The 16,353-nt window shown below is 39.5% G+C and overlaps 1 protein-coding gene across 3 annotated transcripts in view; it reads right to left on the bottom strand.

The window, feature by feature from the left end:
• The window catches only part of robo4 (roundabout, axon guidance receptor, homolog 4 (Drosophila)), an 89,113-nt gene that overhangs the window by 32,753 nt on the left and 40,007 nt on the right, over positions 1 to 16,353 (bottom strand). For all 3 annotated transcript variants that reach the window (XM_039764136.1, XM_039764135.1, XM_039764137.1), the window contains exons 3-5: positions 4,834 to 4,991; positions 4,133 to 4,253; positions 1,493 to 1,631 (exon numbers count right to left, since the gene is read on the bottom strand). In XM_039764136.1, coding sequence (XP_039620070.1) covers positions 1,493 to 1,631; positions 4,133 to 4,253; positions 4,834 to 4,991 — 418 coding nt within the window. The remainder of the gene's footprint in view (positions 1 to 1,492; positions 1,632 to 4,132; positions 4,254 to 4,833; positions 4,992 to 16,353) is intronic.

The following is a 16,353-nucleotide window of genomic DNA, read 5'->3' as shown; positions in this document are numbered from 1 at the left end:
AAAAATAAACAGCACGCTTAACAGAGAGACACACATACACACGAGAGACAGACAGACACACACACGCAGGCCCGGAGAGAGAGACAGACAGACACACACACACAGGCGAGAGAGAGACAGACACACAGACACAGAGGTGCACGCTTAACAGAGAGACACACATACACACGAGAGACAGACACACACACACAGAGGTGCAGAGAGACAGACTTAACAGAGAGACAGACACACATACACAGAGGTGCGAGAGACAGACACACACACACACACGCAGGCCCGCGAGAGAGAGACACACACACACTGGCGCGTGTGTGTGTTGTTGCAATGTTACTTTTCTTGGTTGGTTATTAGGTCGTAAGGCTATAGCGCGAACTCTTGCAGTGTTAGTTTTCTCTGTTGTTCAAGGTTTTCTTAGTGTTATTCAGTGTTTTTACATTTAGTTTACTATTTCCCTGTGTATTCAATGGTATAATTAACTATATTTGTGCTTAAAAACTTAAAAAAATATATATTTACTGTACATACAGATCATATGGTCTGGAACGGATTAATTGTATTTACATACAATCCTATGGGGGAAATTACTTCGGTTCATGACCAAATCGGGTTAGAACCAGAGTTTTGGAACGAATTATGGTCGTGAACCGAGGTTCCACTGTATTACTGTCAGACAAAATTACAGGCATTTCACGGAAATGAGAGAGAGAGAGAGAAAATGAAAGGCACACAATACTGTGACGCATATTACAGCCACATACAAGGTCCCTTGTCATTTAATATAGACTGTTCCTACTAATGTTTATGCACTACTGTTCTAGCGCCCGTTATTGTAACGGGCTTAATGTCTAGTATTTAGACAAAAACAAAAAGACCAAATAAACAAACAATAAACTTAAGCCCGAACAACAATTCTGGTTGAACCCTAAGGGCTCACTATTTCTATCCTTGCTTGACTACCTCTGTCCTTAGTGTGTCAGGCATTCCTAATGCCTAAAGGGTCACCAACTCTCTGGCATCCTGGAGCACCACAGGATGCTTCCACTGAGGTCACTTTCTTCATCCCACTTATTTGAGCACCTCTGCCAATCGTTGTTCCAGAGTAACCAGCACACGTACAGGACTTACTGCTCCCTAGTGGCCTCTGTGTTTCCACACTGTCATGTACATGATCTTTCATTGCAGAGTGTGGTGCTCTCCTGCTCTTGGAAGTTTATCTTCTGTCCCATGCCATCCTGAGCATATTCATGTTCACATTCACACTCACTGACACTTGGCCAATTAACCTAAAATACTCAAGTATAGGGCTGGGGCGAAAAACTCACATAGATACAGGATATAGACCTAGGAGCTGTGAGGTGGCACTACTGAGCACTCTGCCACTATGTTGCCCTAAAATTACAAAGCCAAAAAACTGGCCCACATTTCTCCACAATTACAGAAACAAGAAAGTATCTGAAGTGAAAGCAAGTGAGTTATAAGTCTTTGCCCATACCTGCCAGTGGGCAGCTGCCCCAGCTCTTTTTGCCAACGTACCACTGGCATAGGATCCCCTTCCACTTGACACCAAAAGTATGCTGTGCTGCCAGCTTTCAGTGTGTTGTTGCTTGGCCTCTGGACAAATGTTGGCTTCTCTGTGGACAAAAAAAAAAAATAACCAGCAATGGTCTTCAGATTCTGTATTCTATTATACACATTTAGTTACTGCTGCCACGCTGCAAAACCAAGCACACTCTGACTTTCTTTTATTTCTGATAGTAAGTTCTTGAAAAGGCCAAAAGAAATAATATGTAAAAATACACTCATATGCCCAGACAGACCAACCTCTTCAGTCCCCTCTAGTTGAGTCTTCACCATGAGCTTCCATCCAACTGCATTTTATTTTCTCGTATACAAAGTATAGGAAAACTATTAGAATCCTCCAGAAATTCAATTTTGAGATTTTAGACTTCTTCAAATCCAAAAATACTATTTTTGGAACTATGTCTGCATGTCTGTGTGTGTGTGTGTGTGTGTAAACATAATAACTGAGCACACTTTCATTTAGATCAACCAAATTTTGCATACAAGTATTAGGTACAAAAAGTAGATTTCTATTAACTTTTGGGCTATTTCCACTAACCGGGAGTGGTACTTTACCTTTAATTTATGCAGCTGCAGGGTCTAATTTATTCAACTTTACTTTTATAATAATTGTTCAATATATAATTAATTTGATTTGAATTGTTGTTGATGGTTCTTTAATGTACATAAAATAAAAATATAATCATCGTCTTGGTTTGATGGTTTACTCCTCAAATATCCATCCCCATATCGGAGTATACGAGAATGTCTAGGGGAGACCACTCCTGATTTTTCTATTAGTAGTACACAACTAAGACAATCCATTCATTCTCTGAAAGCTTTAGAAGTATGCACGGAGCTGGCACCTATCCTAACAGCACTGATGTAAGGCAGGAACCAACCCTGGATAGAGTGTGTAGCAGGGTACATTCATTCAGTCATACCAGGCTTGTTAACCTTAAAGTGCACATCACTGGGATGTGACAGAAAGTCTAAAGTCCCCAGAAAAAAAGCCATAATGACAAAAGGAGAACATAGGATTTGATCCTTGGCCTCTGGAGCTGAGAAAGATTACGGATCTTCTGGGACTGAGAGGGGTATCACTGAATGACCATGTGTTTCTCCAAGGTAGATGCAGGGTATCTTCATTGCCCCATGTTACCACTCACAATAGAAAAAGATATGTTTGTAGTGTTTTAGAACAGCAGCTACCTACAGTATCATGAATCTATGAACCATTTAGTGCTGTGCAATGAGAGCTTAACAGAGGATTTGTTTGGCTTTTTTTTGTAAAACTTACAGCAGGTGGATAAAATAATGAAGACACCTAACAATATAATATTATCAAGGCCCTAAGAAGGAGCTGGGTCTACTCATTGCCTTCAGAATGGCTTCAGTCCTTCCATCATGCAAGTTCTGAATGGTGTGCAACAGATATCACATCATTCTTCAAGAAGAAAAAGCTCCAATTCTTTAGTGGAAGGAGGAGGCAGAAATCTCCTTTACAGTCAAGGCTCCAGAACATCCCATAAAGGTCCAATAGCATTTAGGTCTTGTAACTGGAGAGATCATGGATGGTATTAGAGTTCATGAAACTACCCTTCAATTCATTTGGCAGTGTGAATGGAGAAAGTGGCCTCACATTCCTTGGGCAATGCAGAGTAAATATCTGACTTAACAACCACCACCAGATAGCTGCCCTTACCATCACAAATTCCTCTTCAACTTGCTCTAAGATATGGTAGGTTGAAGGCATCTGATGGTTTTCTCTGAATTTAGGAAAGATGACTTATCCAGATTTCTCTTTTTAATGCTTTTGTGTGTTAGCCTGGGATACAATCAGTCATCAACTGTCAGCCATTTCCATACATTCTGGCGTTGTAAAACTCCTAACTTACATTTTTTGTTGAGACTGGGTCATGCAGGTGCCGTGGTTCTTTTTGAGGCTGTTCTTTATCAGTATTAATGAAGTGTCCATCTATCCCTGTCATCGAGCTTCGACTTGTGACCACTGTTCCTTTCAGCAGATGCAGTTGGTCCATGTTTGCCAGTTGACACCATTATTTTGGACACTGTTCCCTTTCATAGCCTAAACAATCTCTGAGCTTTTCCACCTGATACACCTGCAGGTCTCCCTTTGGATCTCAGTTATTTGTCTCCTGTTGCCTTGAAACCTCCTACATCAAGGTGCTAGATGTCAGGCATCTTCAATAGCTGTGAACTGGATGTCATCCTAACAGACTTCACCTTTTTAACTGTGATTCAGTCACTTCAGTTAAACTCCATTGTCATGTGCTGCTCCTGTTATTGTGTCCACTAGCATGTGGAGCACCAATGACAACAGTTTAAATGTATCATGTGCGTGAGTGAGTGCATCTGTTAGTCAAGGATGTCAACGCTGACCACTAAGTGACTAATAAAAGTGTTTAGCAAGCCCTTACATGGCACTGAAATGGACGCGCACTGACCAGTGGTCCTCAACCACTCAGTTTAAAAGGAAACCTACTTCTCCCCCAGCCCCAGTAAACCAGAAGAATGATGCGCACCAATACTTCCTTGGTGTCCCACTTACCAAGCACGGACAGACGTGCCACTCGGCTCTCCCGCAGTCCCACGGTGTTTGATGCGATGCAGACGTAAGCCCCCGAGTCGTTTTTTTGGGTGTGGCTTATCAGGAGCCTCCCGTTGAGGATCTGAAAGCAAATAACACAGTCCTGTCACTCGGTGTGGCAGCTCACATTCAGCCACTTACACTCTGCATCTGGTGGTCCGACAGGTAAGGGGCTCTTACAGAAGGAGATGCCTGACTGACCAAAAGGAAGCAGATTCACCTTACAGCGGTCGTCCCGTTAGACAAAGTCAAATTGATAGTGATTGTGTTTGTGGCTGCCATTCTTTTATTACAAGTCTAGGACATGATTGTTTATGTGTATATGGCAAACAGATAGGCTAAGTGACTATCTCAAGGAAAAGCCGGAGATGCACTATGGTGTAAAACCCATCCTCTTGGCCACTGCTTTACAGTTCCTGTGTACACTTAAAGGGGATGCATCCATATTACACAATTACGGTAGGGGGCTGCCTCAGACACGGCAGTGCGTTTATGACACCTGCTCTGAAAAAACCTTTAATAGCTAACAAATGACAGCCAGAAATCTCAGTTCCAAGGAGACGGTATGGTACCCTGACGGAGACGACAAGGTTCTTCCTACAGTCTTTCTGTCTAGAAAAATCTTAGTGGCATTTTGATGATATCCAAACACACACACTCACAGAGTATTGGCCACTGCTCCGGTTCAGTGGTACACCATCTTTCTTCCAGGTGACATTAGGCTCAGGGTGTCCCTTGGGGGCAGTGCAGTTCAGGATTGCAGGGTCACCTGCGGCCACCTCCAGATCACTGGGCTGAGCACGAAACTCGTCCCGCAGAGCTACAAAAAGAGGGGGAGAGAGAGAGAGATTCATGAGACAGACCAGCAGACACTGCCATCAAGTGCCACCCTCTGCAGCACTGGGGACATTAGAGCAGCCTTGAGAAGAACAAAGCATTCAGCCCAACAAGCTGGTCTATCTTATTCACCTAATTTCGCAAAAGTAACATAAAGTTGAGTTTTGAAGATCACTCAAGTCCTATTTTCCATCACAATACCTGGTCATTGAGTCTATGGTTCTTTGTGTGAAGAAAATGTCAACATCTACATTCATCACACTTGTTCTTGTTGACGGACTCATTTTAAAGTAAGAGCAGGGATCCACTGTACCAATAACTTTCATAACTTTAAAACACTTCAGTCATGTCACCTCTTATTGTCTGTCTGCTTAAACTGAAAAGGGTCACTTGCTTCAATCCCCTCTCATAGTTTAGGGCATCAAAGTCAGCACCTGGGAGACAGCAGTGGCATTTTGGTCCATATGGCCTGTTTAAGAGATCCCAGGTCTCCATAAGTTTATTGTCCTGTAATGTACTGTTTTCAAAATATTCCTTAAATATCTGAATTCCATCCATTTTCCAACCCACTGAATCCAAACACAGGGGTCTGCTGGAGCCAATCCCAGCCAACACAGGGCACAAGGCAGGAACCAATCCCAGGCAGGGTGCCAACCCACCGCAGGACACACACAAACACACCAAGCACACACTAGGGCCAATTTAGAATCGCCAATCCACCTAACCTGCATGTCTTTGGACTGTGGGAGGAAACCAGAGCACCCGGAGGAAACCCACGCAGACACGGGGAGAACATGCAAACTCCACGCAGGGAGGAACCGGGAAGCAAACCTAGGTCTCCTAACTGCGAGGCAGCAGCGCTACCACTGCGCCACCCTACCTGTATTCCTTCAGGATACAAAATAGGATATTTGGGCGGACAATCTGCTTGGGTATCATCCTGACTTTATCTCATTTACATTCACTTATTTGGCTGACACCTTAATCCAAGGCGACTTACATAAAAACAAAACTGATTTAGAAAAGATAACTTGCTGCTGCTCAGAAGGTGGCTGTTGTAATTTTATGATCGTGGCTCTGGACTCCGAGGGTAACTTGCTTTTCTAGAATACACTAGATAAAACGTTAATACCCTGGCAGCGGCAAATAACTTTGGTTTAATATTTTATTTGATTACATTAATGTTGAAGTTGAGATTTACAATAAATATTTTAACTGCTACTATGTAAAGGGAATACTGCAAAAGCATCTCATTTGTTTAAACAGTCTGCAAACCAAATACACACAATACACTACTTTTGCATTCATTATTGAATTTTGCGCATAGCAATGGGATTGTCTGCGATTAATCACCATCAAAAATTTTAATCGTTGCCCAGCACTAATATATATATACACAGTGGTGTGAAAAACTATTTGCCCCCTTCCTGATTTCTTATTCTTTTGCATGTTTGTCACACAAAATGTTTCTGATCATCAAACACATTTAACCATTAGTCAAATATAACACAAGTAAACACAAAATGCAGTTTTTAAATGATAGTTTTTATTATTTAGGGAGAAAAAAAAATCCAAACCTACATGGCCCTGTGTGAAAAAGTAATTGCCCCCTGGGCCTAATAACTGGTTGGGCCACCCTTAGCAGCAATAACTGCAATCAAGCATTTGCGATAACTTGCAATGAGTCTTTTACAGTGCTCTGGAGGAATTTTGGCCCACTCATCTTTGCAGAATTGTTGTAATTCAGCTTTATTTGAGGGTTTTCTAGCATGAACCGCCTTTTTAAGGTCATGCCATAGCATCTCAATTGGATTCAGGTCAGGACTTTGACTAGGCCACTCCAAAGTCTTCATTTTGTTTTTCTTCAGCCATTCAGAGGTGGATTTGCTGGTGTGTTTTGGGTCATTGTCCTGTTGCAGCACCCAAGATCGCTTCAGCTTGAGTTAAAACAGATGGCGGACATTCTCCTTCAGGATTTTTGGTAGACAGTAGAATTCATGGTTCCATCTATCACAGCAAGCCTTCCAGGTCCTGAAGCAGCAAAACAACCCCAGACCATCACACTACCACCACCATATTTTACTGTTGGTATGATGTTCTTTTTCTGAAATGCTGTGTTCCTTTTACGCCAGATGTAACGGGACATTTGCCTTCCAAAAGTTCAACTTTTGTCTCATCAGTCCACAAGGTATTTTCCCAAAAGTCTTGGCAATCATTGAGATGTTTCTTAGCAAAATTGAGACGAGCCCTAATGTTCTTTTTGCTTAACAGTGGTTTGCGTCTTGGAAATCTGCCATGCAGGCCGTTTTGCCCAGTCTCTTTCTTATGGTGGAGTCGTGAACACTGACCTTAATTGAGGCAAGTGAGGCCTGCAGTTCTTTAGACGTTGTCCTGGGGTCTTTGTGACCTCTCGGATGAGTCGTCTCTGCCCTCTTGGGGTAATTTTGGTCGGCCGGCCACTCCTGGGAAGGTTCACCACTGTTCCATGTTTTTGCCATTTGTGGATAATGGCTCTCACTGTGGTTCTCTGGAGTCCCAAAGCTTTAGAAATGGCTTTATAACCTTTACCAGACTGATAGATCTCAATTACTTCTGTTCTCATTTGTTCCTGAATTTCTTTGGATCTTGGCATGATGTCTAGCTTTTGAGGTGCTTTTGGTCTACTTCTCTGTGTCAGGCAGCTCCTATTTAAGTGATTTCTTGATTGAAACAGGTGTGGCAGTAATCAGGCCTGGGGTGGCTACGGAAATTGAACTCAGGTGTGATACACCACAGTTAGGTTATTTTTAACAAGGGGGCAATTACTTTTTCACACAGGGCCATGTAGGTTTGGATTTTTTTTTCTCCCTAAATAATAAAAACCATCATTTAAAAACTGCATTTTGTGTTTACTTGTGTTATATTTGACTAATGGTTAAATGTGTTTGATGATCAGAAACATTTTGTGTGACAAACATGCAAAAGAATAAGAAATCAGGAAAGGGGCAAATAGTTTTTCACACCACTGTATATATATACTTATAGTATATAAAGTATATATATATATATATATATATATATATATATATATATATATATATATATATAAGTTTGAAAAATGATAATAGCTAAAAAGGGTTGGAAGAAGATTTAAGTAACCCAGAATAGAATATGAGTAGCACACATCTTCACTCCTACTCCTTGTGCGACGGGCTAGGTAGGAAACTCCATTGACAGCACCATCTCATAAACATATATTTATTTCTTTACTGCGGATGCCTTTAATCAATGACTACATGGCACCCAATTTGCATAATGTGCTTTGCGCACTCCGAGGCGTGTAACAACGGACAGCTGCTCGCCGCATTTGCCTCACGTAATGATAGCCCATTTGTAACTGCCTCTCTAATTTAAATTTGGAGATTAGCATCAAAGAGAGCATTCCAAAGCAGATGTAACTGTTACGTTAATTGATTCATTTGACATAAACAACTTTTCATGTCAGTCTAATTTTCCTCAAACAGAGAGATTTTCCGAATTTGTTTGCATAATTGAATAAATGGAATAATTAGAAACGTTGCTGAACTTAGCAGACATCTACTGAAAAATGCTAGATTTTGTCTATTTTATTCTAGTAGAGGGTTGTCTGACTTAACAGAACTGGACACAAGGTAGCAAACAACACTGGGTCGGGCAGCAGTTTTCTCCATTCTTGGCTGATGGGAATTCAGACCCTAGACGGGAAACAGTCACCCAACTCTGGACAGGTTACTATTTCATGAAGGACACCAATCAACCCAAATTCTTTGAGATCTGGCAAAAAAAGTGCCAAAATCCAAAATAATCAACAGAAGCACACATAGAAAATAAAGACTCAACAAACACAATGGCAAAATCCAAGGCTCATCTAATCACTATAGAATGACATTCATCTGTGATATTAATTATAAGTTCCATATTCAGGTTCATTGCCATGTGCATGTTGTACAATAAAAATCTGACTTGCACTACAGACTAGTGAGACTAAGAGTGAATACGACACGGGACACAACATCAGGCGACAGGTACAAGAATACACTAAACGCCGCGTCAGGGCTCGTTTCAGTTTCTTCTGATGCCTGACGAAAGAGTGACACGAGTGACATCTAGTGGGGAAATACGTACTGAAATTTGAAACGATCCGCAAGACCGAAGAACGTTTAACCACAACATGGCAAAAATCGCGTAAAAACGTGCTTAATGGGCTGCTGTCAAAAGACGGCATTGTACTTTATTGTATTATGATACTTTCTTTTGTTTAACTGAGTTGTGCTCGGTTATAATTTCTTTCGAAACAACAGAAAAAGTGGCATCCAACAAACGCGTTTTACTAAACCGTTCTACTGTATGCCGGCTGCCAGCGACATAAAGAATATTCAAGGTGTGTGTGTTTCTTTCCAAATTAAATCTTTCAAATTATGTAATATAATTGCTTTTAAAATACCACGAAAGGCGTGATATGACAGCAAGTTAAATTGTATAAAATGCAAATTCATAGAAAAAAATAAAACGTTACAATTACAATACAGAACGTTCGTTCGTTCGTTCACACCGTATGTTACCGGTCTTTTGTGACGAGGGCTACATAAGAATCCACCGAATCGCGGGGTTCTTTCCTGAGTCGCAGTGAACCTAGCCGTTAATTTCACTTTTCAGTTACATATAACGGACACAAACAACAAACAACACTCTACTGCTATGGACATAACGCCTTTGTAATTTGAGTCTGTCCATGATGGTTATGTGAATTTACATAAAGGTGTTTCTTAACGGGAATGCTGATTCTTTATTTTAATCTCTTTAATTTTTAGCACAGCTTCTGGACGAAGTTGTTTTTAACAGACCTTTGTTGTAAACGGGATCTGCATATTGGAGCAACTTTGTTAATATTAACTCTTGGGAAAAAGTCTGATTATTGCCTCATAAATATTTTATTACAAACAAAGTAAGGGAAATTTCTTTAAAGATTCCACATAAGATTTACCCTGTAAAGCATTTGAAAAAAAGATGTGGATGCTAAATTTTGTGTAATGCAGCCAGAAACGGCGCAGTGTATCTTTTAGCGCTGATGGTATACTGAAAAGCTGAGGCGAGAATCACGAAAATGATTATTAATGAAAAATTGTATAGTGTCTTTAATATGCTTTATGGATATGAAGTGTTAGAATTTCCGAAATTCAAAAATAAAACATTGTCCAATCAAAACACCTTTACTGTATTCTTTTTTTTGTCGGGAATGTAAAATGTATAAGAAAACGATTAGATTCTCTACAAACAAAAAAGCCACAAAACGAGGCTTTTGTATGATGTTTTAGCAATTTGAAGTTGGAGCATCGGAAGCTGCGATGATTGGCCAGGGGCGACGGAGGTCCATCGTGTGGGACGCTGACACACACATAGTGGGTTCTGTCTCTTTTTTGGTACCCATCAAATAATTTAAACATTTCGGTTACACCCAATTTGACCTGGGAAACGGGGCCAATTACTGTGATTGCTCCTCACATTCACGCATATTCATGGATCAGACTACTGTATAAACGTGGTTACAAAACAGGCGTTTAGGGATTATTTTTTATAAAATGTTTCGTTAAAGCAACAATAAACACCAAGGCGAATATCGGTAAGAAAATATGACAAGCAAATCTGACACACGTCCAGTCTTGCCATACTCAAAGAGAAGATATTTAAGTATGGCTCACAAATGTCATCTTTGAAATGTCTTTAATATTAATACTTCTGTTTCACATAAACACTTCCAACTGTTTATTCCTTATTTTTTTTTTACATTTTAACACTACCCCTACTAATGTTTAAGTTTCTCTCAGGGAATTTAGCACAGTCTGAGGGGAAGTGTATACTCTGTCAATGTTGTCTAATCACATTTTGCTTTACTTCTGACATCCACGGAAGCAAAATGTGATAAAAACAGCAATAAAACCGAGCTTACGCAAGATCGTATATCATTTTCTAACTTAGACCCTATTCTGCAAATCTATGCACGCACACACACACAATTTTCCATTATGCTATTATTAATATTTCTAATATTCTTTTTATTTAATAACTTTCTACCTAGTGTACTCCACTAAAGTTAGTATTTAAGTATAAAACATTAAACTGCAAACCTTTACAACAAAGCACCGAACACAAATAGATCATTAAAAAAAACTGAATAAAATGCGAAAGATATCAAAATAAGTGAGGGAGCGTCTGCGAACAGAAAATATTCTATTTGGATACAAACTGAAATTGTCCAGCAGATGGCAGTAGAAGGGCACGCAAACCAGACCGACTCAGATAGATCATTCACCGTCAATTTTTTGGAAAGGAAGCAAAATGTGACAGATCTAGGTGATGCAAGGAATCAGTATTTAAAAATTAAGGCTAAACTGAAACATAATGACGGTATAAGGCAATTTTAAAAACAACTGTTAATAAGTTTGATGGAAGTTTATTCTTTCTGAATGAAATATAACAAAAGTGACAGATTTGATGTACATCCAATTCACCTATCTGATTTGTCAACTTAAAGTTAATACATTTGTTAGTTGACTCATTAAATAACTCATTAAATACAGATTTGTTTTAAAGTTTGTTTTTTTCTATTCTGTTGAAAAAAACAGAATCCGTAAGAAAATCTAATGAGCATATGAGTCATCTGTCATTCTTTTTAAAATACAAAGTTCATTTTCAACTCCGAAACCATAAAATGTTTAATTAGGAATTAAATTCATTAAGCAGGGTTCTTGCTATTAAGAGAAATAAAAGTGAATGTTTCTCTGCAGGAAGAGTACTTCTGTCATTGACTGCAGTTGCTGTTGAACATGCTCGTGTCATCCACTGCACATACTTATAGACATTTATTAGATTTGAGAAACAAGGGCACTGGAAACAACTAAAAAGTACAAAACAATTTTCACTTACACAGTCCACCAGCTGGAAACCAGTGCCAGCCTTATACACAACGCTTTGGGTACTCAATCACACCAAGTCAGTTTAGCACCGAGATCTTATCTCCACTCCTTCTATGTTAAGGAATTTAGTTTTTAGAAATGTCTCCTTGGTATCAAGAAATCAAAATTACAAACACACCCAACTCAAGTTCATTCACTGTTTATATTCTACCCAACATAAGAGATATCAGTCCTCTGACCCTAACTAACTAACCGAGAGCCTTCAATACCATCCATCCATCCCTCTTAAGGGGTAAACTCAGAGATATGCAGGTGGATGAGCCTCTGGTATCCTGGATAATGGACTGTGTGTCAGACAGACCACCGTTTGTGAGACTCGTGGACTGTGTGAGCAGCACTGGAGCACCACAAGGAGCAGTCCGGTCTCCGTTACTCTTCACTCTGTGACACCTCAGACTACAAAAATAACACCAGGTCATATCACTTGCAGACATTCTCAGATGATTCTGCACTTATCGGGTGTATTGATGAGGGGGAGGAAACAGAGGAGAGGAGTCAGGAGGTGAACTTTGTTTCATGATGTAAAGAGAATCGTCTGCAAATTAACATCAGCAAAACCAAGGAACTGGTTATTGACTTTCACAGCACCAAAAAGCCTCAATGTCCGGTCACTATTCATGAAGTGGAAGTGGAGGTGGTCCAGTCCTACAAATACTTGGAGGGTATACATTATTGAGAGACTGGACTGGTCTCAGAACACAAAGAAACTAGAGAAGAAAGGGCAAATCAGGCTGTTTCTCCTAAGGAAACTACGTTCATTTAATGTGGGTAGTGACATCCTTCATATCTTCAATAACTCTGTGATGATCAGTGTGATTTTCTACACTGTGGTGTGCAGGGCTTGTAACATCACTACAAGAGAGGACCACCAAATCAACAAGTTAATTAAAAGTGATGGACACACTCTGGAGCCCCTGGAGGTCATAGCAAATTAGAGAATTAAAACAAAACCGAGTGCCATTATGAACAATGCTGCACATGCTCTCTCTGACACACTTACACTGATGACTTTCAGCCAACAAATTATTCAGCAGAAGTGTCTCAAAAAACACCACAGGGGCTCTTTTATACTAGCGGCACACCTGAATGTCTGTATAGTGCCTCACTATATAAATGAATTTATTTACTGTTCTATCTATTTATTTATTTAAAAGCTTCTGTAAAAAGACAGAAAAGATATCTATCTAGCTATCTATCTATTATATAGTGCCTTTCATATCTATCTATCTATCTATCTATCTATCTATCCTTTCATGTCTATCTATCTATCTATCTATCTATCTATCTATCTATCTATCTATCATCATATCTGCCTTCATCTATCTATCTATCTATCTATCTATCTATCTATCTATCTATCTATCTATCTATCTATCTATCTATCTATCTATCTATCTATCTATATTTCTATCTATAGTGCCTTTCAATCTATCTATCTATCTATCTATCTATCTATCTATCTATCTATCTATCTATCTATCTATCTATCTATCTATCTATCTATCTATTATATAGTGCCTTTCATATCTATCTATCTATCTATCTATCTATCTATCTATCTATCTATCTTCCTGTCAGCTCTCTTCCTTGAACACACCAGGCAAGCTTATGCATATATTTTGGGGCTGCCATTCCATGTTCAGTTTTTGGTCTGGTGTGTCTGATTTTCTTATATTGATTTTCTCAACTAACATCGCTTTGCTTTCTGACTTCATTTCATTTATCTGCTATCCAGCAGAAGTTATTTGTATTTGGGACAACTGCAACAGATGTTGAAATCCCGATTCCATCTCTTTCTAGTTGGAAATCTCTTTTTTGACCATTTGGTATTTTGTATGGCTAGCATACAAGTACATTTATTAGACTGATGATAAACAGTCTGATATGAACCAGCTAGTCTGGGTACAGATGTCCCCTGGCACTGGCCACAACCCTAACTGTTAGTCTTTCTTCTGTTTAATGGAGATCTTGCTGGTCCATGTGGGCTTCTCTGCTTCTTTGCTTTCTATATCGTTGTTTTTCATTTTGAATGTGGCAGGGTTTTTAAGTGGTGGGCACAGGCTTATTATCTTAAAACATATTTAAATGTTACTTTTCTGTTTAAAATGTTAGCTCCAGCATTTCAAAATAATTTGAGTAAAAAAAATAAATCTTGTATAGAAGAGAAACCAGAGCTTGAAAAGCCTGCCACAATATACTTAACAAGAGAACACAGAATGCAACTGCCATGAGCCTGAATTGGGGTCTGTGAGTTTGACAATATAGCAGTGGCAGTAGTGGTGGGATTGTCACAGGTCAAGTTATGTTATTTGAAGATTACATTTAAGAAAAATGCAAAATAGCAACTCACTAGAAAGTCTGGTAAATCCAAAGAGCAGAAACAACTGCAAGTTCAAAAAGGTGAAAACAGACATAAAGTGCATTTTGAACATGATGCGCATGTGATCTACTGTATATAATGTAACTAAAAGAAATATCTGTCCCAGGTTAAGGTCCAAAATCCATTTGAAAATACAGTTACAAGGAAAAATAAAACAGATAATTGAAAAACAAACCATTTAAACTTGTAAATGAAATATAAAAATAGTGGGAAATGGCTGACACCACGAGCACACTCCCTGTTGCTCACCCTGGCACCACCCGCGCCCTTCATATAATTAAATGAATGTGGTCCACCTGCATCCACCCATGATCTCAGGAAGAACAGCACAAACCCTCCTCAGGAAATTGCACAGCATTGCTTAGTATGTCTGCTAAAAACTACTCCATGAGAACAAGCAGACTATCACAAGAAGTCAGAGGCATGCCTATTACAAGCCAGCAATTAGATCAGGGATCTGTAAAGTCGGCCACAGTGGCTCTTAGTTTTTTTCCAACCCAATTTGTTAGTGAGAAGTTGATTATTGCTGTTAAAGTTTTTAGTGCTTAAGCAACATTTTTAAGCTTCATTTTAGTTTTTAAGACTCCCCACTCTGAATTGCTTCTTTCAGTCTTATACAGTTGCATTCTCTGCTTTTAATGTCTGCTTATTAGCAATAAGAGTTAAATGACAAAGGAACCAGCAGTTCTCCATCTCACTTGTTTCCTTCAACACCTGTGTGTGTTCATCTGGTTTAATAAAACATTTGGAAGGAAACTAAAGAGAAAAAAGCGAAGGACTGAGAATTACTCATCTGCTTCCGGCTACAAATCCTTTGGATGTATCCTTGGAAATTAGAAATAATCGACAATATAAGAATGAGCTGACATGGCAGAATGAAAACACTAACAAGCCATCAAAGTCAGTAAGATCTTTAAGTGGCAAGGATTGGTTTGTAATCCAGCGATCAAGTTGGAACAAAAGCCTACAGCCACTACGGTCCTCCAGATCCAACGTCGAAGCTCCTGAATTAGAGGATGAGCAGAAAAAATAAACTCTGGGGTGGTCCTGTAGTTGGCATTGCTACCTTACAGTTCTACAGATTGAGGTTTGTGTGTGGAGTTTGCATCTACTTCCAGAGTTTGTGTGTGTATTCCCAGACTACTTCTGTTTCCTCCCAAATTCCAATGAGGTGCATTTTTGGTAACACTAAATTGTCCCAGTATAGGTGTGTGTGTGTGACTGTGCACTTCATTAGACAGACTTGGTTCCTGCCTTGTTCTTGATAGGCTCTTTGCAACTATTTAAAGGACTAAAAAAGTTTTGAAAATCAGACATATGGATAGATAAAAATCCATCAAATCACAGAAATATTCCCCCAAAAAACAATAAACAAATAAACTGATTAAATGTTTCACAAGAACGGAGCTTGAATGAAGAATGCGCCTTAAACTCTATATGGAGGAAACAAAGAAAACCACCAAAAAGGCCACCAAGAGGCCAACAGGCAACTAGAAATTACTCTTTCATGGCCAAGAGAAGAAATGCAGCAACAATTTCTTATGAGCTGCAGGGTAGAAGGGCAAACTGAGAGGCATCGGTCTTCAAATGACATATTTGGTGCCATTTTACTTTATTTTTGAGGCAGCTTTATAGGATTTTATGTGGTAGTCTTCAGATAGCACAATCTTGGTCCAGAACACTCATTGTGCCACTGCTTGTTGACGATCACACGGTATGATGTTGGCAAGTGATACATGCGAGGTCATCTAACAATATTTCAGTCTTCAAATGATATGGTGTCAGTGCTCACTATATTGGGCGCCATCTCACAGTAAATGGATGTCAGTTTGAGATAATATGACACCACCTGGCCATCTACCGGCACATCAAATGCTACTGTTCAGATGATAATGATGCCACGCCATAGCACACTGGGCATCAATCCAATAGCACATATGGAATCTTTTAATGGTACATGAACTGTCAACCTT

The sequence above is a fragment of the Polypterus senegalus genome, chromosome 9, assembly GCF_016835505.1.
Source record: "Polypterus senegalus isolate Bchr_013 chromosome 9, ASM1683550v1, whole genome shotgun sequence".
Taxonomy (NCBI): Eukaryota; Metazoa; Chordata; class Cladistia; order Polypteriformes; family Polypteridae; genus Polypterus; species Polypterus senegalus.
This window is presented reverse-complemented; position numbering and strand designations above follow the sequence as displayed.